Source organism: Macaca thibetana, chromosome 9 (genome assembly GCF_024542745.1).
Source record: "Macaca thibetana thibetana isolate TM-01 chromosome 9, ASM2454274v1, whole genome shotgun sequence".
Taxonomy (NCBI): domain Eukaryota; kingdom Metazoa; phylum Chordata; class Mammalia; order Primates; family Cercopithecidae; genus Macaca; species Macaca thibetana.
Genome location: NC_065586.1, coordinates 79,516,469 through 79,542,114, shown reverse-complemented (window position 1 = coordinate 79,542,114; position 25,646 = coordinate 79,516,469). Strand labels below are relative to the sequence as shown.

At 35.7% G+C, this 25,646-nt stretch overlaps 1 protein-coding gene across 3 annotated transcripts in view; it reads right to left on the bottom strand.

Moving 5' to 3' along the window:
- PCDH15 (protocadherin related 15) overlaps positions 1 to 25,646 on the bottom strand; it is a 1,784,920-nt gene that overhangs the window by 326,984 nt on the left and 1,432,290 nt on the right. For all 3 annotated transcript variants that reach the window (XM_050805159.1, XM_050805156.1, XM_050805157.1), the window contains 2 exons: positions 25,386 to 25,535; positions 1,036 to 1,229 (listed from right to left, as the gene is read on the bottom strand). In XM_050805159.1, coding sequence (XP_050661116.1) covers positions 1,036 to 1,229; positions 25,386 to 25,535 — 344 coding nt within the window. The remainder of the gene's footprint in view (positions 1 to 1,035; positions 1,230 to 25,385; positions 25,536 to 25,646) is intronic.

Here is a 25,646-nt window from a genome sequence, read left to right as displayed (position 1 = left end):
CAATGTATTTTGTGGGGACCAGAGATTATTTGACTGGAAAAAATTATGACTGCATTAATACCTCCTACTGTGTACTAGGATACACCCCAAATACAATAAGGATTTAAATATACAATATGAATTCACATAAACACTAGTAGAAAATTCAGAATAATTGTAATCTGGGCTTAACATACCAATATAAAAAACTAATATACTTGCACACATTCAAAATGATGCATGTTCAGTGTTAAATATTTCTCCATTGTCAGTAAAAGAGGATAAATTGAAAAATTTATCAATAATAGACTTCTTCCACAGTTTTATACTTATTAAGGAATACAAGTTTATCAATAATAGACTTCTTCCATAGTTTTATACTTATTAAGGAATATTACATAACTGTGAAAAAAATAATTTGAAGGATTTATCTAGTATTTACATGGAGAGGATCCCATGATACATTCATTGTGAATGGAAAAAAAAACCCAGCAAAATGAAGGAGTATATTAATATTTATTCATATTTTCTTGGAATGATACTGAAAATCTGGAAATAATAAATTAACAAAAGGGATTTCTCAGGTGGGAGACTAGAAAGATGTAATTGTAATAGGAAATCTTTTAGCTCACTCTGTGTGTGTGTGTGTGTGTGCGTGTGTGTGTGTCTGTGTGCGTGTCTCTGTGTGTATATACATATTTAAATATATATATTATTTTATATAATTATCCATACATTCAGAAGTTACTTTGAAACCCTGAAACATTACATGCCACTGACACATATGTTAATTTCTTTGAAGACAAGAGCCTTTCTCTCTCTGTCTGCAGCCTTACTTTTCCATAATAAATTTGAAATATGCCTCTGATACTGTCCTTTTCCCACAATTTAACCAAATCAGTCTATGCATGCTGTTCCTGAGACTCTGGTCTCTCTGCTTTTCTGATCTAATTTAGATGTTTATAGGATAAAAGACTACTTGCCGCGGTTCTTAAATTTAATTACAGGGTTAAATGGGCCCGATGAAAAGACTGCATTGGTTCTAATGTAAATTACCTTCTCTCTGCAGGAGGAGCATTATCCGCTGCTTGGACGGTGAGTGCGTAAGTCCGTCCGACTATCATTTCCACCCCCGGAGCGATGGTGATAAGCCCTGTTGTTTTATTGATGATGAAGTCTCCCTGAGCCCCAACAAGGATTTCATATGTGATCTCCCCATTTGACCCTTCGTCTGCGTCGACTGCAGTGAGCTGGAATTGAAAATCACAACATAAATCCACTTAGGACACAACTTTTCACCACCATGCCATTTATTCCCCCAACAAAAGGAGCTGGCTTTCAAAGAAAAAAAAGAGGAAAGTTTGCTTGATATATATACTCTTGGGTGTTGTGTTTTGTTTTGTTTTGTTTTAAACTGAGGCTACTGTGTCCTGTTACAATACTGAAGCAATCACAAGAATAAGAGTGATTTTTTTTTTTTTTTTTTCTGTTAGAGTGATAAGAAACAAACTTTGGATCTTGAAGGTTTATCTTTATTTTAATTTAACAAAGGGAAAAGAGGAAAGCCCTAACAGAAAATCAAATATCCCTATAGGAAATTTATTTTTTTTCCTTCTCACCTTGCGTTCTTGACACATAAACTCATATTAAAACAGACTGAACCTGGAAAAATGAAATAGGCATAGTCTGCTTTTCTTTCTCCCAACCTTCCTTTTACTCTCATTTTTCCTTCCATAGCTTTCTCCTCCTCATAAAGTCTCCTCCCAGAGACTCTCGTCTTTGTGTCCTTTTTGTTTGCAATTGCTCTAGGAAAGATTCTTAACTTGCACCCCCTGATTTATAAAGGACTGATAAGTCATAGAGTATTAACGTGTCAACAATCAAACAAATGCATCTCCCATTATAAGAATATCAAGGGTAACATAGCCCAAGAAATGTTACTTTGAGGAAAGGAAGTCTATTTGGAGCCCTTGAAATTAAGCATGTAGACATCTGTATAACTAATTTACATATATCTATAATCATTTTGATACAACTGATATCTAAAAGACTTTATTTGGGTTATTATGTATGAAAAGATAACAATGATTAACTTCATCAAGCAACATTAAAGTACCAGTGATTTATTATATTAAAGGTGGCTCCTTCACTTGCTGATAAATATAAATTAAAGGAGAAAAAGGATATAAAGGGATTATAGTGGGAAATCTTATAGTAAGTAAGTATTTTACATACATCAACAGTATTTTCTGTATTTATCATACAAAACGTGAAGAATGAAAGAAAGGTGGTCTCAATTTACACGAGTGAATATAATTAAAAGTTTTCTGTGGAATAAAGAAAACACGTAATTGTAGTAAATTAACATGTAGAAATGTTTTATTTATATTTATATTTTCAGTACATTACTTCTAAAAGTAGTAGTTTTTATAGTTTGCAGACTCCTTTGAAAATATGGTGAAGATGCTGACATACCTTCCTTGATCAAATGTAAACATGCACATTTACCTTGAAACTGGAATTCAATTTCAGGAACACCATGTTAATTAATTTCCCATTCAAAAGTTCATGCTTAATATCCTCAATAAATGTAAACAAAGTACTTTATACACTGCACTATGCTGAAGGGGTTATATTATGCATATTCTATTTTTTATTATGTGTCACGCTTAGAGTAATAATGTCCACATAAATAGCAGCAAAACATAATTGAGAATGAAAAAGGAAATGGCATTAATGCAACTAAGTCCTGAGGCTGGGTATTTGGGGGTGGACAGCTGTGGTTGCCAGAAGGAAAGGCATTTTATGACATGATTCTGGGACTTGTATAAGCCTGACAGACATACTCCTAAAGGCAAAGGAGAAACATTTGCAGAAACAGTCAAAATGAATGGCATATATTTATAGAGAGCTATTCAAGCCAGACAAACTAATTCTCTTTTGTGTATGGATAAAATTAGAAAATTGGAGGATGGGGATAACAGAGGAGATATCAATTTTGATTATACTTAAATCAGTTAAAATGTCTCAGGAAATCTTAATTAAAATTTAGCTCAAATTGGATTCAATATTAACATTCTTCCTGGGACTTAAATTGGCTAAAGGAATGTAATGATAAATGGCAATGCATCAAGTTAAGAAAAGGTGTTAAGGAGTGTGCTTCAGGGATGTCAGCATTATAGCTGGACTTATTTAACATTTTCATAAATGATGTTGGAAAGGAGGATAAGCTGGATGATAATTACATTGAGGAAGGTACCCACCTGGGAGATGCTAGAAATACCAAGTAGTACTACAAAATACAGGAGACAGAAACAGCCCTTACGTTGCAGAGCTAGTCAACCACAGTTGAGCTAAGGTGTTCAAGGAACACAACTAGCTCTGCAGAAATTATTAGGAGGTAGAAAGTTTAACAAGTAGACAAAACAAGGATTCTATGTTTAAGTTACCTAAATAACACTATTTTTCAGTATTTTAGTACTAAATAAAATAATGGGTTATGAGTCAACATAATTTGCACGTATGCTAACAAAGATATTTTAAGGAAATTAATGGTAGTCCACCATCAGAAAAAATGAGCCGAGTACCGAAATCATAATAGTGTCTTCTTTGTAAGATCCTGAAAACTCAAGACCTTTTGAAGCATTTTACATACATCAACAGTATTTTCTGTATTTATCATACAAAATGATACATCATACAAAATGGAGTATATCATACAAAATGTTGAAACCTCAACATTGGCAGGAGAATCACTTGAACTTGAGAGGTAGAGGTTGCAGTGAGCTGAGATCGTGCCACTGCACTCCAGACTGGCGAGAGAGTGAGACTCTTAAAAAAAAAAAAAATCCAAAACCTCAACGATATTACACAGTAGATGTCCCCTTCTGAAGTCTATTAGACGATGTTGAATGGAGCTGTCGATACTAATTTTGGAGCTAAGCTATGGCAGGAATTTAATTCAATTATAGTTCAATGACTCTGTGACCAGTAGATAGTGTCTATGAGATGGAAATAAATGAAGCTCATTTCTAATTTAGTGGGGAAATCTGCGTCCTAAATGAAAAGGGCATTTATTTACATGGGGAAGCCAACGTTTTGCTTACAAGTTTCAGATGAAAGTAAAAACAATTCTATGACTTTAAAGTGTTTATCGAAATATTGTGATATCTAAATGGTAAGAAATTGTGAGCTATTTTTTTTTTTTATTTCTTTTCCATGATGTTTTACAGTTCTTTTCAGGAACTTTAGCCCTACCCTTTCATAATTCCTTCCTCTCAGTGTTTCAACATGTGCATATTCCAAATGTCCTCATATGTATCAGTCTGTTTTCATGCTGCTAATAAAGACATACCTGAGACGGGGCAATTTACAAAGGGAAGGTTTATTGGAATTTCACGTGGGTGAGGAAGCCTCACAATCATGGCAGAAAGTGAAAGGTGCATCTTACGTGGCAGCAGACAAGAGAAGAGAGCTTGTGCAGGGAAGCTCCCCTTTTTAAAACCATCAGATCTCGTGAGGCTTATTCACTATCACAAGAACAGCACAGGAAAGACTTGCCCCAATGGTTCAATTACCTCCCACTGGGTCCCTCCCACAATACGTGGGAATTCAAGATGAGATTTGAGTGAGAATACATTCAAACCATATCATTCCAACCCTGGCCCCTCCCAAATCTAATGTTCTCACATTTCAAAACCAATCATGCTTTCTCAACAGTCCTCCAAAGCCTTAACTCATTTCAGCATTAACTCAAGAGTCCACAGTAAAAAGTCCCTTCCACCTAAGAGCCTGTCAAATCAAAAGCAAGTTAGTTACTTCCTACATACAATGGGGATACAGGTATTGGGTAAATACAGCCTTTCCAAATGGGAGGAATTGGCCAAAACAAAGGGACTACAGGCCCCAGGCAAGTCCGAAATCCAGTGAGGCAGTCAAATCTTAAAGCTCCAAAATGATCTCCTTTGACTTCATGTCTCACATCCAGATCATGCCGATGGAAGAGGTGGGTTTCCACTGTCATGGGCAGCTCTGTCCCTTTGGCTTTGCAGTGGACAGCCTCCCTCCCAACTGTGTTTACGGGCTGGCATTGAATGCCTGCAGCTTTTGCAGGTGCACAGTACAAGCTCTAGGTGGATCTAGCATTCTGGGCTCTGGAGAACAGTGGCAGTCTTCTCACAGCTCCACTGGTCAGTGCCCCAGTAGGGACTCTGTGTGAGGGCTCTGACCCCACTTTTTCCTTCTGCACTGCCCTAGCAGAGGTTCTCCAGGAGGGCCCTACCCTTCAGCAGACTTTTGCCTGGGCAACCAGGTGTTTCCATACATCCTTTGAAATCTAGGCAGAGGTTTCCAAACCTTAATTCTTGACTTCCGTGCACCTGCAGGCTCAATACCATGTGGAAGCTGCTGAGACTTGGAGCTTGCAACCTCTGAAGCCACAGCCTGAGCTCTATGTTGGACCCTTTCAGCCACAGCTGGAGTGTCTGGGACACAGGGCACCAAGTCCCTAGGCTACACACAGAACAGGGACCCTGGGCCTGCCCATGAAACCATTTTTTCCTCATAGGTTTCTGGGCCTGTGATGGGAGAGGCTGCTGTGAAGACCTCTGGCATGCCCTGGAGATATTTTCTCCATTGTCTTGGGGATTAACATTTGGCTTCTTGTTACTTATGCAAATTTTTGTAGTTGGCTTTAATTTCTCCTTAGAAAATGGGATTTTCTTTTATATTGTGTTGTCAGGCTGCAAATTTTCCAAACTTTTATGTTCTGTTTCCATTATAAAACTGAATGCACTTAACAGCACCCAAGACATATCCTGAATGTTTTGCTGCTAAGAAATTTATTTTGCCAGATACCCTAAATCATCTCTCTCAAGTTCAAGTTTCCACAAATCACTAGGGCAGGGGCAAAATGCCACCAGTGTCTTTGCTAAAACATAGTAAGATTCACCTTTGCTCCAGTTCCCAAGAAGTTCCTCATCTCCCTCTGAGACCACCTCAGGCTGGACTTTATTGTCCATACTGCTATCAGTATTTTGGACAAAGCCATTTGACAAGTCTCTAGGAAGTTCCAAATTTTCCCACATCTTCTTGCCTTTTCTGACACTCCAAACTGTTCCAACCTCTGCCTGTTACCCAGTTCTAAAATTGCTTCCACATTTTCAGGTATGTTTTCAACATCACCCCATTCTACTGTATTAGTTAATTTTCACGTTGCTGATATAGACATACCCGAGACTGGGCAATTTGCAAAAGAAACAGGTATTGGAATTACAGTTCTATATGGTGGGGAGGTCTCACAATGATTGCAGAAGGTGGTAGCGGATAAGACAGGAGATCCTGTGCAGGGAAACTTCCATTTTAAAAACTATCAGATCGTGGGAGATTTATTCACTGTTATAAGAACTGCAAGGGAAAATCTTGCCCCCATGATTCAATTAACTCCCACATGGTCCCTCCTACAACATGTGGGAATTCAAGATGAGATTTGGGTGGGGACACAGCCAAACCACATCACCATCAGTCACCCATGCTGCCACAAAATAATCTAAGTTTCTCCTAATGTTTCCTTTTAAATTTTGGCTGCAGTTTACTACTCTCTTCAACTGCTCTTTCCTGGTTCTGAGAAAAAAAATACAGCTTGATATAAAAGGACAAATATAAAGAAGATTGAATTGTACATAAGCTGAACAAAAACATTCAAATTGGAGTCTCAAAAATGACACACAGAATTAAAGCCACAGTTGATATAAACCATATACAAGAATATAAATTGTAATGCAAGAGTGTAAATGTGGTATTTTATATGAATAAATATATTTTTTATTAGATGTGAATTATGGGCCCACAGCAGTGGCTCACGCCTGTAATCTCAACACTTTGGGAGGCCGCGGCGGCCAAATCACGAGGTCAGGAGTTTGAAATCATCCTGGCTAACACGGTGAAACCCCATCTCTACTAAAAATACAAAAAAATTAGCCAGGTGTGGTGGCGGGCACCTGTAGACCCAGCTATTCGGGAGACTGAGGCAGGAGAATGGCGTGAACCCGGGAGGCGGAGCTTGCAGTGAGCAGAGATTGTGCTACTGCACTCCAGGCTGGGTGACAGAGCGAGACTCCATTTCAAAAACAAACAAAAAAAGAAGTGAATTATGGCTTAATTTATAATGCATGAATGTGTTGATCATTTGATGTTTTTGCCTCTTGGGCATCCTTGGCTCTTGCTTCCAGTAAAAGTCCCTTATTTTCCTTTGGAGAGCAATTAATTCTTTTCATAGTCCATGTTTGGATGGAGCTGACACTTAGCTCCAGTGATAGGCATCTCATGCCTGGAAATTGTTTGGCAAAAAAAAAAAAAAAAAAAAAAAAAAGACAAGTTATTCAAATTGGTATAGTCAAGGTGACTCCTAGAACTACTGGAAAAGAGTGGTTTTTTCTTCCTCTAGGACTAAACTCTTAAATTAATATCTGGTGTTTCTGCTGGTTTTCTGGTCTTCATTGGATGTACCTAAGACTGAGACCCACACAGAAGAAGACATGTCAAGAAATAAGCAGAAAACATCACTCATGACATGGTTTCTGTTTATGCCTGAAGCCAAATTCACCACTTTCGGATCGATAAAAAATTAACATATTTTTAAATGCTAATTTATTTTGAAATTATGTCTTTCAACCATAAGAACTGTAACTATTATATAAAATAGTTTTATTGTTAACTACTCTTCTTGGTTTGCTTTTTGATTATTTTTCTAGGATTATTGTGCTTTGAGATCTTGGTATGAGATATCATGTAATCATTAATACAATAATGTAATATATAATTATTCATTATGATAGGCAAAGATATTGCTTGAAAGTGGTAGAGTTGCCCCTGTATAGAAATAATATTGAATCACTCAGTAAGTAATAAAAATATGGATAAATTAACTAGTAAATATTTCCATCAAGAGAGGACAGACTTGATTTGAGGGAAATATTTAAATGAGCATTACTTTGTTTTTTCTTCTTCATAATTTCATGGATAGAGGATTCATTCTTACACAGATATTAGCAACCTCAGCATATAATATTTTTTCTTTATTAAGATGATAACTTTCACCTTTTCACTTAAAGGAAGTACTTTCATAGCTTCTCTTTGATATATATGAATTGCCAGAATCACTACTCCTGTGCTTTGGGACCATTGTTATGTAAAATAAGGGTACCACCACAGGTAATCTAACAGAGATAGCTTCTAAGTGACTCATGGGCAGGGAGTATAGATGTCATGGAGATGCTGGAAAAAAAGGGTGATTCACGCCCCCCAGCTGGGGACAGAGTAGTACACCTCAAGATTTCATCACACTACTGAAAATGGAACACTATTTAAAACTTTGGAATTGTTGATTCACAGAATTTTCCATTTAATGTTCTCAGAGTATAGTTAACCAAAAGTAACAGAAACCATGGAAAGCAAAACTGAAGACAAGGGGAAAATACTGTAAAAATAAAAGTGAAGATATTTACCTCACAGCATATGTAAAATTAACTCAAAATGCATTACAGACCTAAAGGTGAAAGCTACACTACGAATATTCATAGAATATAGGAGAAAATCTTTGTGAATTTGGTTGGCAAAGGTTTCTGAAATATAACAGTAAAAGTATGACACAATAAAAAAATAAATTAAACTTCCTCAAAATTAAAAGCCTTTTCTCTACCAAAAACATAAGAACATGATGTATAAAATACATATTATGTATTTGCAAAATATTTGCACAATATATATCTGACAAAGGACTTGTATTTATGATTTATAGAGAATACTTACCAATCGGCACTAAGAAAACAACACAAATGTTGTAAATGAGTGAAAGATTTGAATCGATATTTCACCAAAGAAGATCAACAAATGGCTAATAAGCACATAAGAGTATCTCAAATTAATTTGTCATTAAAGAAATACAAATTAAAATCACAATGAGATGCTAATATGCATCTGTATAATGGCATTAACAAATGAACTGACAATACTATTAGAGAGGATGTAGTGGGTGATAAAATGGTACAGGCCACTGTTATTAAAAAGCAGTTTGACAGTTTATTTAAAAAGTGTATATTTACCATGTAATCTAGCACTTTTTGTACTAGGTGTCTATATATAACAAACAGAAAAATAAACATGTGTGTGTGTGTGTGTGTATTTCCAAAAAGAGACTTGTATGTATAGAATATTCACAGTTATATTAAACTGGAAACAACTGAAAGGCCCATCAACTGGTGAACAGATAAGCAGAATGTGTTTTCACATGATGGATTCATGCCACAGCATAGATGAACTACATAAACATTATGCTATTTAAAAAGCCAGGCAAAATAAAAGTAAAATATACAAACTATGGGACACCATATTTTTTTAATTCCTAGACAAGGAAAACTTTTAGAGGCAGAAACCAAAACAGGGGGTGTCTAGAGCTGGAAATGGGAGTGAGTATTGACTACAAGCAGTCATGAGTAAAGTTTTGGGGTGATGGAAATTTTGGAAGAGAAAGAAATATATAGTACTAGATTGTGGTCATTGTGCACTACCATCTAAATTTACTAAAACCAGCCCAACTCTTTCATGGAACTGATGTTTACTGTTTTTTGGATAAACACAGAAATTGACACCCCACCTCCCAACCACACCCTGTCTTGAAGCTTGAAACTCATTTGTCTCATCTGAGTTTCTTCCTCAGGAAACTAACCCTCAACCCTCCTAGAAATCAGAGAACTGAAACTCACCAGATAACTGTATCCAGAAATGAGATGCCAGACCTTTCATCCACGGATCATGATTCCAGTTTACCAATTCCTCTTCCTTACCTTTCCCTAATATTTGTTTTTCACATGTATTTTTCCCTGTTATATAAACCTCTAATTTTAATCATTTGGGGAGATGGATTTGAGACTTTATCTCCTGTTCTCCTCAGCTGCAGCAGCTGATTAAAGCTTTCTTCTCTGGCAATATTTGTTGTCTCAGCAATTGGCATTTTGTGAAGCAAGCAGCAGGACCTAGACAAAACCCTTGACGTTTTGGTAACATACATATATGAGGACATGTCAATTATACCTCAATAAAGTTATTGAAAATAAAAAATAAAATTCTACCCACACATCTGATCTTTTGAATGATCTTTATCCATTTTTTTTCCTGCTACATTACAGAATGCTATTCAGGCTACTTGTTCATGTATTGTTTCATCATTTGACTAGCTTTCTTCCTTCTTCCTGCCTTTTTATGTACTTTACAAAGTTTAGGTCTTGATTATTTGTTTATTTCTTTCTCTTTTAAACCATTGTATATTCCTCTGCTTTCAGAGACTTAACTATCAGCTCCATGAACTCCATGCTACCTTTGTAAACCTACTTCTTTCTCCTATGAATGGACAGGTGTGAAAGCTCTTGCAAGCAAACAAAAGCCAGACCCATGGATGAAAAGCAGAATGTAATGAGCAAATCCAACTATGAAAGGCTGTCTGAGTTAAGAAAATAATAAATAGAAGAGAAGTTGAAATTGTGGAATATAGAATGGACAGCACGCAAACAAAGATTTCAAGATAAGATACCTTCATATTTTCCTCTGAGAGAACATTTCATAGCAACAGTATAATCTTCTTAGCAGCTCCTTTCAGATGTGGTAATGATTAATAGCCAATGCTGGAGAATTGCACAGATGTGGCACAAATCAAGGTACAAGATATACTTGAGAACTCTACTGGAATCATTTTGGGTTAATGTCTCCTTATGACATGCCAGAATATGAGATAGGATTGTATCACTTGGGCCTTTTATTGTTGATTATACTTATCCTAATTTTACATTTGAAGCCTTGAGTTAAATTCTAACTTTGACCTTATCTGATATGCAGTGGCTGACAGCAGCCATAGCTTATACATGTATAGCTATGCGTAAAAATGACATCACTTAAGGCATTCTTTGGTGGTTTCCTAGTATGCCAGAGTCTATTTTTCTTTTTTGCCTCACCAGATGTGGTTAAGATTTGGATGAAATATAAACAAATGTTTATGGAATCAGAATTGTAAACAAGAAGGTGAATAGTAAGGTTACATGGTGATCCCATATCACTGATGATTTGTTCCTAGAAATTCTCAAGGGCAATTATAGGGATCCGTTTGCACACTCAGGTTGAACTTCACCTAGAAGTAGAATATGCCTAATCTACAAGCTTCTGGGAGAAACAATACTTCTGTATGCACACAATATAATTTAATAGTATCCATACCATATATACTTAGATGAAATGTATTAGTCTATTTTTACACTGCTATAAAGAACTACCTCAGACTGGGTAATTTATGAAGAAAAGAGGTTTAATTGACTCACAGTTCCACAGTCTTAACAGGAAGCATGACTGGGAGGTCTCAGGAAACTTACAATTATCACAGAAGGCAAAGGATAAGGAAGCACCTTTTTTCCCATGGCAGCAGGAGAGAGAGAGAGCGAGAGAAGTGCCATACACTTTCAAACCATCAGGTCTCATGAGAAGTCACTCATTATCATGAGAACAGCATGGGAGAAATTTGCCTCCGTGATCCAATTACCTCCAACTAGGCCCCTCCTGCAATACTAAGGTTCACAACTCAAGGTGAGATTTGTGTGGGGACACAGAGCCAAACCAAAACCAGAACAATCCTTGAGTCACCTTAATCAACACTGGACATAAAGTACTAAGAGGGATTTTAAGTTCAATAAATTAGTTTATTGAATCAAGTAGAGATGGCTTTTAGGCAAACATATTAACCCAAATAAGCAACGAAGGGAACATTCTTTTTCAATAACTTGGCATTACTCAGGAATGATTACTGAGTAATCAATGATTACTGAAACAATTATTATAATAAATTCTGACGTATTTAAATGGTTTTAGTTGGCTATACTAGAAGATCAAGTCAGGAGGGACATATCTCTGGGAACTACAGACAATCTAAACTATATCAAGATGTCATTTATAAGTATAGGCATTATCAATCTTCCATCACAGTCATATTTCTATGAACTAGGAAACAAGCTTATCTTCTTCATGGTACCTTTGGTGAGGTTTGGACAGCCTAAGAATCAATAATGCATTGCTTTATAAAAGAAAAGTGACTGGTGTACTGCATTCATATGCAGAAGCTTTTGCAAGTGAAAGTTTATTCCTAAGGGATGGTTTATGGTTATGCTATCAGACCAGATGCAGAATTGTCTGAGAAAGAGTATCTAATGACTACTCTGATAATGTAAAATGCATGATATGTAGGAAAAGTCTATTTTTTGCTAGGAAAGTTGAGAAAACAATATGGTGATATTAAAGTGTGCTGTGTTAAATATTTCATCTCTCTGCCTCAGCTCTATCATGTAATAAGGGATATTTAAATTCATTTATGTAGTTAGATAAAAATGAAATTTGAGTGCATATTGATCTCTAGGACAGAAAGATTATTTGGACAGGCAATATAAAACTTACAAGCTAGGTAATCCTTATGTAGAAAGATTTGCCAGAGAAAGAATTGCATTTACATCTGTAAACTAATATACCCAGTTCAATGTCTCTATCAACACTTACAAAAAGGCAGAAGTAATAGATGATAAGTAGAAAAAAAACAGTCTTTCAAATGTTAAAGAAATGTCAGAACATTTAGGTGAATCTATCTATGGTTGTTAATTTGCTTTGTAGAGGGAATTTCAACTTCTTACTGTATGAAATATGCTCTGGTGATAGTGTTTTAACGTCTATTTTTAATGCACTAGATATTATAGAAGTTAGTGGAACAAAAATTTTAAGAAGATTCCTCAGAAATGTGTAGCAAGTGGGTAACACATACTGAGTGCAGATGACTTAGAAGACATAAGATATTATATCTAAAGGTTATAAGACTTCTACTACGCTATTGCCATAAAAGCTATATTGTTGCCTGTCTATTATCCTTACTTAAAGGTAAATCAACTTGGAACCGTGTGAGGTCCACTGAGTCTCTCCACGTTGGCATTCAGTCTGAACTTAAGGTTGCTGTTCATTAAAATATCACTGGAAATTCACTATTCAGTGTGATTTCTGATGGGAAAATGATATAATGGGTTTGCTTTTATGTTTGTTGATTTCTTCATGTGTCAATAAAATTCAGGAAGTTCTTCAATAACTCCTGCCAGTCCAGCAAATTGGGTATTGAAAAAGTATTTATTTTCAGATTTGTTATCTCTGGCCTTAATGTGAACGAGTGATGCTTTAAAGCTAAAAAGCGTAACAGGCTCCCAGGTTTCCGCCCTCTCTTAAGCACATCCTAGAATAATCCAAGATAATGGGCACCTCAGTAGAGTAGGTGGTTGGCAAATTTATCACTTTGGGTGTATAATTTGGAAAAAGATATTGACAACATTAATAATAACATGATCATTAAATATTTGTATGAATGAATAATTGTCACTGAAGATGAGTCTTCCATTTATGCATTTTTCTTCCCAATAAAAAGCCAAGAAATAAAACAAAAAGAAGATGACTTTAAAGCATTTCTTTTCACTGCCTGATTATTTAAAGGGCTTGTTTCTTTTCTGCAGCAACTTTGTGATCCTTTTGTAAAGGTTCATTGGTTCTAATTACTCAAACTCTGAGACTGGAAACTGGAACCTTAAGTGCTCTAATGCTATCAAATTCTCTCATGCTCAACTTACACTCTCAAAAAAGGATTTCCTCAAAGTTGACTTTCATCAATTTCCATCTCATTAGCTTTAATTCATTTATTTAAGGACCCAGTCTTTCATACGTCTTCAAGAAATCTCATATTGTATGCAATGCCAAATCTAAACTACTCTACTATGCAAGGTAGTCATCTTAAATTAATTTATAAATAATTGCATCCGTTTATTCAGACCTTAATTTGTACCAAATGTCTGACTCTGAAAAATGAAGAGTGGAAAAGAAACAGAAAGAATAACTTCTGTCAAACAGCAGGTGCTCTAGGAAAGGAGATGAGAGAGAAACTTACCTTTAATTGAAATGCTGTTATAGAAACATAAAAATACATTACAAAGGTACAGAAAAGCCTGTCATGACCAAGGGGCTGAGAGAATAAACCAACATATATTTGGCTTAGTAAAAGAAAAGCAAATCTTTTAGCATTCAGTTCCTCTTCTCTCCAATGGCAGTCAAACTTGTATCTTTAAGGCCTCATGCCTTTGGCCATATCATTTCTTCTTCAACATCATATCTTCACCTGCCTATCTGAGCACTAAACATCTTGAGAGATTCATGAAGCTCTAACAGATCATCATCCCCACTCACTTTTGATGAATTCTCATTAGTGCTCTTAGTCTTGCTCATCAAATTTAACAGTTCAATAATTGTGACATTTTCTGATTATTTCACTGTGAAGAAGGATTATTTCTTGCCAAATATGGTCAACTTCTTGAGGATTAGGACTGTGCCTTATTCATTCTATGTATTTTTCAGAGCACTTAGTTTAGTACGAATCACCTAAAAATCTGTGTAGATTAAATTATAATCTAGCCAAGAAAGTAATACAACATGCAACATACATATATTAGGAATTGCACAATAGTGTTTTTGTTTGTTTGTTTCCTTTGCCAAACTGGATGAGCAAGTGTACTAGGGTTTTAAGAAATCCCTACTGCTCTATTTAAATGTTCTTTTTCTCCCCTAAGATCCCCTGTATTTGAAATATCTCAATATCCAACTATTTTTATTTTACTCAGATGACTATGCTTGAACATTATAACAAAACTTACTACCAGAGAAAGCTGAAAAGAAAGTGAGCTCTTTTGCAGAACAACAGGTGAATAAAAGCTAAAACTGATCAAGGAAATGTTTTATTTATCTTAGGATAGGACACATAATAAAGAAAATAGTATAAAATATATTTTTCATTTTGTTTCTTCTAGAGCAATATCAAATTTCAAGTCAAATATCTAGTAAACCAGCAATATATAGAACCATAAGTATGAGCGTAAATATTGTAAAAATTAAAAATACACAATTTACATGATTGTAAAAACAATCACATATAAATAAGTAAAAGCTTGATAAAAAATGCAAGCACCAGGCCGGGCGCGGTGGCTCATGCCTGTAATCCCAGCACTTTGAGAGGCTGAGACAGGTGGATCACGAGGTTAGGAGATCAAGACCATCCTGCCTAACACAGTGACGATGAAACCCCGTCTCTACTCCATCTCTACTGAAAATACAAAAAATCAGCCGGGCGCGGTGGCGGGCACCTGTAGTCCCAGCTACACGGGAGGCTGAGGCAGGAGAATGGCGTGAACCTGAGAGGCGGAGCTTGCAGTGAGTGGAGATTGCGCCACTGCACTCCGGCCTGGGCGACAGGGCAAGACTCCGTCTCAAAAAAAAAAAAAAAAAAAAAAAAAAATGCAAGCACCTAAGCATTAATTATTGAAATTGGACCATGAAATTGGACAACTTTCACTTGACAAAAAAATGATAGATAAATATTAAAGTAAATAATCGTGTTTACAAATAAGTTTTCTTTAAAAAGCTGTACTGTTAAATATATCAAGGAAAGGGGATAATGTCTGAAAAATAATATAAAACCTAAATATGTTTTTTCAGTTATACAAAATCAAAATGCAGGAAATTGTGATTACTATAATGCTAGCATTAGCATTTTCTCCAAATTTATAAAATGGAAAAGCTTACTCTAGACTATATAGCCCCTACCGTTTTAAGATATACTGAAATATGTGCTAAACACTAAATAATGTTGAATTTGATGATATGTCATATTTGTCATGTATTATAAAACCAAAATATAGTTTGCCTTTCTTCATTAGTAGTCTAGTGATTACTTAAGATCATAAACTATATGTTGATAGTTTCTTTATTTCTTATGATTTGGCATTGTGCCCAATACTTCAAATGCTCTACACAATAAATAATTTTCAAATAAATGTGTTAATCAACTTTGCCTCTTTAAAATCATATATAATTGACCTATGTTTTCAGTCAGTTTAGCATCTCAAGGGCCTTTTTGAAATGATTCTTCTGAATAATCCAGTTTGGAAGTACTATGTTCTAGGGATACTAATATAACTGTAGTTTAAAATATTTTACTTTGTAAAAATTTTAAAAGTGAATTAACCTGAAATATAAGTAATTCCCCATGATTCATACATAAATTCCTAATACATATTTTTCCTACATCTATTAGTTATTTTTATCCATTTATTCATTTAACAAATATTTATTAAAGGTCAATGTGCTGGGACTGGGTAAGATGTTAGGCATACAGTAGTGATGGAAAAAGAAGAAAAGTACGCAAAAAAAATTGACAATAATTTTACTCTATTTGAGCCTATAATTAAGTGAGGGAAACAGATAGTTTAACCATATAATTATAAATTTTGAAATGTGCTGTGAAGAAGAAATCAGGATGCTCCAAGATAATAAAGGGGTAACGTTGAGAAGAGGAAATCATAGAAGGCTTCTTTGAGGAAGTGGCATTCAAATTAAGACCTAAAAGATGGAAAGCATATGAATAAAAGTTATCCCCTCACAGTGGGAGCATCATAACAGATAAGAGAGGGGTAAAATGCTAAGTGAAGAAATTGAACACTAATCCAGTAATCCAGGATACAGATTATGAACTTTATTTTTATAGCAGTAGAAAACCATTGAAAGGGTCAAGCATGCTAATTATTTGATGTGACTTCAAATTTAATATAGTCCCCTGGCTAATGCATGAAGAAGAGGGAGAGAGGAGACATAAATAATACTCCAAGAAGGACATTTCACGGGTTTAGGTGAAAGTTGATGGTGGCTGTGAAAGAAATACAGGTAGATGTAGTAAATAAGTATATGAGGAAAAATTGATAGGAGTTGATAATAGATTGGAGATGGGAGTAAATGAGAATGTGTCAAGAATAACTTTTTCCAACCAAATGGAAGGTGTTGCTATTTTCTTTTTCTTTTTTTTTTTTTTTTTTTTTTTTTTTTTTTTTGAGACAGAGTCTCATTCTGTCACCCAGCTGGGATTGCAATGGCCCGACCTCGGCTCACTGCAACCTCCACCTCCCGGGTTTAAGAGATTCTCCCGCTTTAGCCTCCTGAGGTCTTGCTAGTTTCTTAGATGGGGAATATAATCTGTCTGAAAAAAATTCAGATAGTGTAGTCAAACTTGAAATTCGATTAAAGTTCTCAGCATGAGTGAATAACCTGTATAAGTTCAGAATTACATGTTGGTGTATATATTGCAATTCTAATACAAATAGATTTAGCCAAGAAATGGAATGGTCTTTAGAAAAAAATGAAATGTTTCAAATATCAAAAATAAATTAAAATTGTGTTAATGTAAAAAATAGGTCTATATTTTTATAAGCTTTGCTCATCAAATCTTTATATGGTATTTGCTGAAATACTGAACTCCATCAAGACCTTAAGTAAATATAATCCTCAAACTTTAATCATGACATTATACACACAAACCAAAGAAAACAAAATCATTATTTGAAACAAATTGTTGTCTATGGCCATACCAGTCTGAACCCTCCCAATCTTGTGTGAAATAAATTGTCAAGAGACACTAAAATACTATATAGTTTTATCTTAAACTTGAATATTTGAAATTATAAAAACAGAATTGAATATGTAATTTTATGTTCTTTACATGTGTCCTCCACAGAGCACTAAATAACACACGACACACAGAGATATACATAGATAAGGTAACAAATATTAATAAATAATCCTAAGTGCTTTACATAATTTATGAGAATGGTACAACAATAGCAAGTTACCACATATGCAGCATTTGCTAAGCACACATGTGATAGTAGTTTATATAATTGGTTTAATAATCACAACACTCTTGCGAGGTTGATACTATTATTATTACCATTTTAAAGACTGGAAAACTGAGGTACAGAAGGTTATGTCATGTAATAGTACAAAATGGCAGAAAGAAATGCAACTAACTAGCCTGCCTCCCAATTCTATTGTCTTTAAGTTGGATTCCACATAATCTCTGTCACTTAAAACCCTTGTTAATTTGGAACAGTCATTAATCATTATATTAACTCACATTTTTCTATAAAATTAGACTATGAAAAATAATTATGTTCAAAGTTTTTTTCAGTCCTAATATTCAATGACCTATGATATAGCATAACTAAGAAATTAAAATATTTCCAATTTAAGAGCAGGAAGGGGTAGCTTGGCTAAAGCTGTTAAGTTAGAGATCATCTCAGGAAAGGACTATGTGAGATGATACTTAATGTGTGATAGAATTCTTAAGCCAAATAGAGCATATATCTAGAATGAGGTGTTTTCTAAACTTATTGAGGGTAGATTAGTCGAGGGAATTAAATTCTATGGACATTAACTGAATCCCTACTGTGTGTAAGTCATTATACTGACCATTGGTGGTTAGATTATTAAAAATTTTTGTCTTAAAGGAATTTACAGGTCAGTAGGGGAGACAGACATGTAAAAGCTAGCCTTAATGCACGCCACAGTAAAATATGTAGGAGATAGAGGTGATAGCTGGTGTGTGGAAGCAATTAATTTTGACTAGCTAGGAAAATAAAGCCCGTATTAAAGAGATAACAATTGTACTATGTGTTAAAGAATTTTTTTTTTAAAGATACAACTTGGATCAAACCTTCAACCTGAGAGAGCTCTCAACAGTTATAGAATAGGAAGAATATTCCATGCTAAAAACAAGTAAAACAAAATCCTATATATCCTCAAGATCCACAATATGAAGGGATGTAGCAGGAGATGAAACAAATATATTTAATAGTATTACATAGATGTCCTTGACTGTATGTGTGGAGCTTTGTTCCTTCCATTGGTAGCTTTTCCAGGAGGGTGAGGATCTGTTCTGACTCAGTTTCAGAGTAATCATCTGGAACAGTGTGGTAGGAATTCTGTAGAAATAGCCAGATTGCCCAACATAGTCTACTGTAGTAGCCTAAATTATGGCAGCACACAGGCATGGAAAAGGAATTGGTTGTGGAAATGGGAATGCAAACTAGTAGAGTCACCTTAGAAGACAGCTTCGCAGTTTCTAACAACGATATCCATATTCATTCTATATGATCCAGCAATCCCACTCCTTGGTATTTACCAAAAGGAGTTGAAAATTTGTGTCCAAGCAAAAAAACTTAGCATGGGTGATTACAGCAGCTTTATTAATAATGGCCAAAACTTGAAAGCAACCAAAATACTCTTTCATGGAAGAATGAATAAACTGTGATACATCTAGATAATGGGATAATATACAGCACTAAAAAGATATGGGCTATTAAGTCATGAAAAGAAATGAAGGAACTTTATGTACGTAATACTAAGTGAAATAAGCCAGTTGGACAAGGCTATATACCATATGATTCTAAATATATGCTATCCTGGAAAAGGCAAAACTATGAGACAATAGAGAGATCAATGATTGTCAGGGGAAGGAAGGAAGCAAGGGGGAGGGAAGCATAGGCAGAGTCCAGGTTTTTAGGGCTGTGAAACTCCTCTGTGTGGTACTACAATGGTGGGTATAAGTCATTAGTACAAAACCATAACATGAAACACCGAGAGTGAATCCTAATGTAAAGTACAGAGTTTGGATGATAAGGATGTGTGAATGTAAGTTCATTAATTGTAGCAAATGTATCACTTTGGTATGGGCTGTTAATAATGCGGCAGGTATGCATCTGTGGGGACAACGAGTACCTGGGAAATCACTGTATCTTACTCTCAATTTTGCTGTGTACCTAAAACTGCTCAGAAAACAAAATCTTTAACAAAAAAAAAGAGGAAATGATGATCTGCAAATACATTTTAAAATAAGAATTGCCTAAACTGAACAATAGTTGGGATGTAGGCAGGTAAAGCAGAAGGAAAACAAACAGGACTGCAAGGTGCCTACCCTACTGCCTGTGAAGCTTAAAGATTAATGGCATGCATCACAATATAGCTGCCTCCATCACAACTAGATGTATGTTTTGAGTCTATGTGTTTGTTTATTAAAATAAAGATAATGGATTAATGTATTTTAGGATATGTCCAATGTGAAGTGTTTGTGAAAGATCCACTTTGTCATGTCCAGCTGATATCTGGAATGTCAGTTTGCTACTTGGGAAAGAGGTCATCACAGGGCATTTAACTTTGGCAGACAAGTGTACATAGAGGTGATGATTGAAAACTTGAGAATAGATGAAAAAGAAAAGAAGTATATAGAGGTATTTGAAGAATGTTAATTTTTAAAGAGTGATAATTGAACAAGGGGTCAGTAACATCTCTCAGCCAACAAAGAAGTAGGATAGAAACCAGGGAAGTTATTCATAAAAGGGTATAGTTGAGAGTTTTACCAAGATTAAGAACTTTTGAGTTTGACATGTAGAAATAGACTGATGGGATATATAATTTTACATGATTTTAGTGGTGTGATGTGAGTTAAACTCAGGTTATATTATACATAAGATAGATAAATACAAATATAAATATGAAGATAGATATAGATCAATATATGTATGCAGGCACTGAGATTGATACATTTTTGTTGATAAGGAAAATAATCCGAGGGGGATAAAAGCATGAAGAATTATATCTGGGAGTGGGGATTAGACCAGTACCTGGGGATGTTAAGAATGTTAATTGGGCAAAGGGAAGGAATTAGTCAGTGGAGAAAGATTATTGCAGTCAAGGAATAATTGGTGGAGCACAGAAATTGGAAGGAGTAGAGTCTAAGATAGGAAAGGGGAGTAGGAAGCATCACAGAAGAAGGGAAGGAGAACTAAAAAACAAAAGAAAAATGAAAAGAGGTGGGGTGAGGATCAGAGGACTCAACTCTATGTGGGATTCTATCTTAATGACTTAAGAAGTACAATTATTCGGTGGTACTTTTAAAATATTGTTGTTGTTTAAAACTGTAATTTTCAAAATTGGCTGCATATTAGAACTGTTTCATTTTCTTAAATAAAATCTGTCTAAGTGACTCTGTTATGGGTGGTCAGATCATTTAAATACAAACATCTTAGAATGAAGTGCTGGCATCAATATTTTAAAAGTTCCTCAGGCAGAATGCTAATATTCAATTGTCATTGAGAATCACAGTTTAAGAGAATTGCAGATGTTTACGAATAGTGTTTATGGAGCATTAATTGGATAGCTAGCTACTAGTATTTAAAACTACATCTTCAAAATAGTAAAATCTGTATCTTTTATGGGGACTAATTGTCTTTTCAAGAAAACTAGCAATGTGTGGAGTGGTATTTATGGAGCATGGTATTTATTAGTGTCAACCTATAAGATTGCATTGACATCCCATAAAATGGTCTGCATGGAATGAAAAATGAAATAATCTCATGCAGTAGTTTTCCCTTAAACAAAATATGTGTTAATAATGTGATTATACTTCAGCTCTAGTTATGGAAGATGATGTGATTATACTTCAGCTCCAGTTATGGAAGATGATGTTGATGCTTTAAGGCAGCACTCCTCTAAGTGTTGTTCATGACCCATGTGCGTGGGAATCACTCCAGTCCTTTTGGCCAAAATCAAGTGTAAGAGACATATATAAAGTCAGAAGCTCAATTTATAACTGAGAACTTATAACAAGGATCTGGGTAAAACTTTATAACCAACTCATTTGCTCCTTGCAGACAGGGTAAATTCTTAATAAGAAAAATACACTGTACTTAAAAAATTGAGTATGTGCTCACATCACGCTAAGAGAGTCTCATGGCTACATTAAAAATGACAATAATTAAAACCTGTTGCCCGAGTGTCTTTTTTTTTGAAAGTGCTCATTGTCACTTTTGTTTCTGACACTTTCAGTCTTTGACATCAGTTTACTAACCACCGAGTAAACTGATGTATCTTGTGTCAGGTCAATGGGGAAAGGCAGGGTTGTGACGAGGTGTAGCATAGGGACCTAGGCCATGACTCTTAAAGGGTATATGTAGATCAGAGTTCTGTATTAGTTTCTTTGTTTTAGATATATTCTCTCAATGAGAACTATTTTATGTCTAGGTTCTTGGAGTATGTTTTATAGCAAGACCATCCTTCTACCACATACCAGAAATAACATTAAAATACTAATTATAAAGCTTCATTTGTTGACTTTTAAATAATTTTTTAAATTGTAGGCATGCTGACACAAATACCAATCTATCTTCACAATCTGTATAGTTCAGGGAAATATGTAAAATATAAGTCTTTAAAGGCAAGGAAATATTCGTTTTACAAAGAGATACATAAGGGAAATTAACTTTTGTAGACTTCAAATGAGAGAAATAAGCCTTTGATCCCCTAAGGCAAACATTTTTGAGATACAGTTTCTCCATATAATTGCTATGATTTTCTTAGTCACACTTTGTAGTTCCCTGTTGGCTGTTTTTCTGTGTAAACTTACTTTCATTTCCAATTATGACATAGAGATGAAAATCAGGTCTAATTAAATAAGGACATGACAATAATTGTCATTCTTTTATTTATGTAAAATATGGTTTTTCTACCTGTGAAAAGGTGCTTTAGCACAGAAAAATGTAGCTCTCATGGTCCATCAATTGACTGGAACTAATAGCCATGTATCTACAGCTTCTCATTCTTTCATATCTTTATTCATTCATTATTACTTGTCTAAGGGTCTTCCTTTCTTTCATCCTCAGATAAGCATTTATTAGGTAGCTACACTATACTTATTTTATTTTATAATTTTAACTTTTATTTCAGATTCAGGGGGTACATATGCAAGTTTATTACCTGGGTATATTGCATGATGTTGAGGTTTGGGGTATGATTGATTCTGTCACCCAGACACTGAACATAGTACACAATACTTAATTTTTCAATTGTCCCTTCTCCCTCTCTCCCTCTGTAGTAGTCCCCAGTAACTTTTGTGCCATCAGCAGCTACTGTATTAAACATCTACTATATACCATGAACTATAGATACAGATGCCACAAATACAGACATAAACTAGTTAGAGTTCTGCCCTGAAATCAAATGTTTTAAAACACATTCATTTCATTAATGTGACAAGTACCATACCAATATATTAAAAAATTTACTGTAGCAGTTTGAAACGTTTTTTTCTCTCTTTACTAAATATACAGCAGACACTATTTACAAATGGAATAAACGTTCTGTTGAATTCCCAGTCCCCAGGCTATCATGTCACCCCTTCTATAGAACTCAAGAAAGCATATCTTAATTCACAAACAAAAAAAATCACATTGAATGATTTCTTTTTTCTTTCGCATTTTTGTGTGCGTTTGTTTGTTTGTTTTTGTTTTGTTTTGTTTTGAGACGGAGTCTCGCTCTGTCCCCAGGCTGGAGTGCAGTGGCACCATCTTGACTCACTGCAACTTCCACCTCCCGGGTTCAAGCAATTCTCCTGCCTCAGCCTCCAGAGTAGCTGGGATTACAGGCGCATGCCGCCATGTCTGGCTAATTTTTAAAAATTTTTATTTTAGTAGAGGCGGGGTTTCAGCATATTGCCCAGACTGGTCTCGAGCTCATGAGCTCAGGAAATCTGCCCGCCTCGACCTCCCAAAGTGCTAGGATTACAGGTGTGTGCCACCACGCCCGGCCGCACTGAATGATTTCTAATTTTAATTAGCAATTAATGCAAAGTTAGCGATGTTTTATCCCTGGAATAAATATTTACTGCATGGCTAATATGTCTGCCATGTGCTGGCATTACAGTGCCAAACAAGGCAGCCAAAGTTACTAAACTCCTGAGTTTTCAATTTGGAGTGAGGGAAAGAAGAAAATAAGTTAATTTCATATATTATAAGGGATATGACCTTGATGAGAGAGGAAAAGATCTAGAGAAAAAAAAGTGTGTGTGTTTGTGTGTTTGAAATAACTTATTTAAATGTAATAAGCACAGATAATGGTAAAAATAAGATAAATCAGGAATGAAGATGTTGCCTGACTTACATGTTTTCAAAGGTACCATTTACTATCTAATTTAAATTTTCTCTGCTGTAATGATTACATTTTATCTAGGTAACCAATATCTAGTGGGATTATGTACCAATTTACTAAAGCAGTTTTTTTTTTTTTTTTTTTTTTTTTTTCGGAGACGGAGTCTCGCTCTGTCGCCCAGGCTGGAGTGCAGTGGCCGGATCTCAGCTCACTGCAAGATCCGCCTCCCGGGTTTATGCCATTCTCCAGCCTCAGCCTCCCAAGTAGCTGGAACTACAGGTGCCCGCCACCTCGCCTGGCTAGTTTTTTGTATTTTTTCAGTAGAGACGGGGTTTCACCATGTTCGCCAGGATGGTCTCGATCTCCTGACCTCGTTATCCGCCCATCTTGGCCTCCCAAAGTGCTGGGATTACAGGCTTGAGCCACCGCGCCTGGCAGCAGTTTTTTGTATTTATCTCCAAGTGAAATTTAATCAATTTCTACAGTAGTGAAAAGTAATTTGAAGATTTAATGTATTCAGTATTTTAATAAAATATAAACTGGTCAAATAGCTATTTTTTTTTTGAAAGTAACAACCAAGCATTTATTCACTTACTACCAACAAATAGCTATGTTTACCTCTAATAACCAGTTAAGTCTCCTTTAGAGTCCATATAGATATTCTTTTATTTATGTGTGTGTGGGTGTGTGTTTGCTTTTTTGTTGTGTTTTGTTTTTTGGTTTTTGTGTTCTTTTTTTGTTTTTTTTTGAGATGGCCAGGGGGAGTGTAATGGCGCGATCTCAGCTCACTGCAAGCTCCACATCCCAGGTTCACGCCATTCTCCTGCCTCAGCCTCCCAAGTAGCTGGGACTACAGGTGCCTGCCACCACGCCCAGCTAATTTTTTTTTTTGTATTTTTTAGTAGAGACGGGGTTTCACCGTGTTAGTCAGGATGGTCTGGATCTCCTGACCTTGTGATCCACCCACCTAAGCCTCCCAAAGTGCTGGGATTATAGGCGTGAGCCACCATGCCCTGCCAGATGTGCTTTTATTTGAAAAGTAACAGAAATTTAAAGCTATTTAAACTAATTATGCTCTACAATAAATGTGAAATCAATTTTTGTTTCTTAAGTACTTTTTTTTTTTTTTTTTTGAGACGGAGTCTCGCTCTGTCGCCCAGGCTGGAGTGCAGTGGCCAGATCTCAGCTCACTACAAGCTCCGCCTCCCGGGTTTACGCCATTCTCCTGCCTCAGCCTCCCGAGTAGCTGGGACTACAGGCGCCCGCCACCTTGCCCGGCTGGTTTTTTGTACTTTTTAGTAGAGACGGGGTTTCACCGGGTTAGCCAGGATGGTCTCGATCTCCTGACCTCGTGATCCGCCCGTCTCGGCCTCCCAAAGTGCTGGGATTACAGGCTTGAGCCACCGCGCCCGGCCAAGTAATTTCTTAAAGAACACAATATATAATGCCCATGTACATAGCAACTTTGAGTGTACACTCATATGAGTAGTTACCTGTATGACACTGTCCCCAGGTCTCATATCTGTATAAACATACACATCATAGGATATTTCAGGGAAGGTTGGTGTGTTATCATTTGCATCCATCACTTGAATATTGACGATGACTGGCTCACTTTCTTGTACACCATCAAATGCTGTTATCTTTGGGAGTAGAAAAATACACTTAATAGAGATGTTCTGCAAATATAAGTAGTACAGAGTTTGCTCTTACAGGTTAACACGTTTCTTACAGGTAATCTTACAATTTGAAAG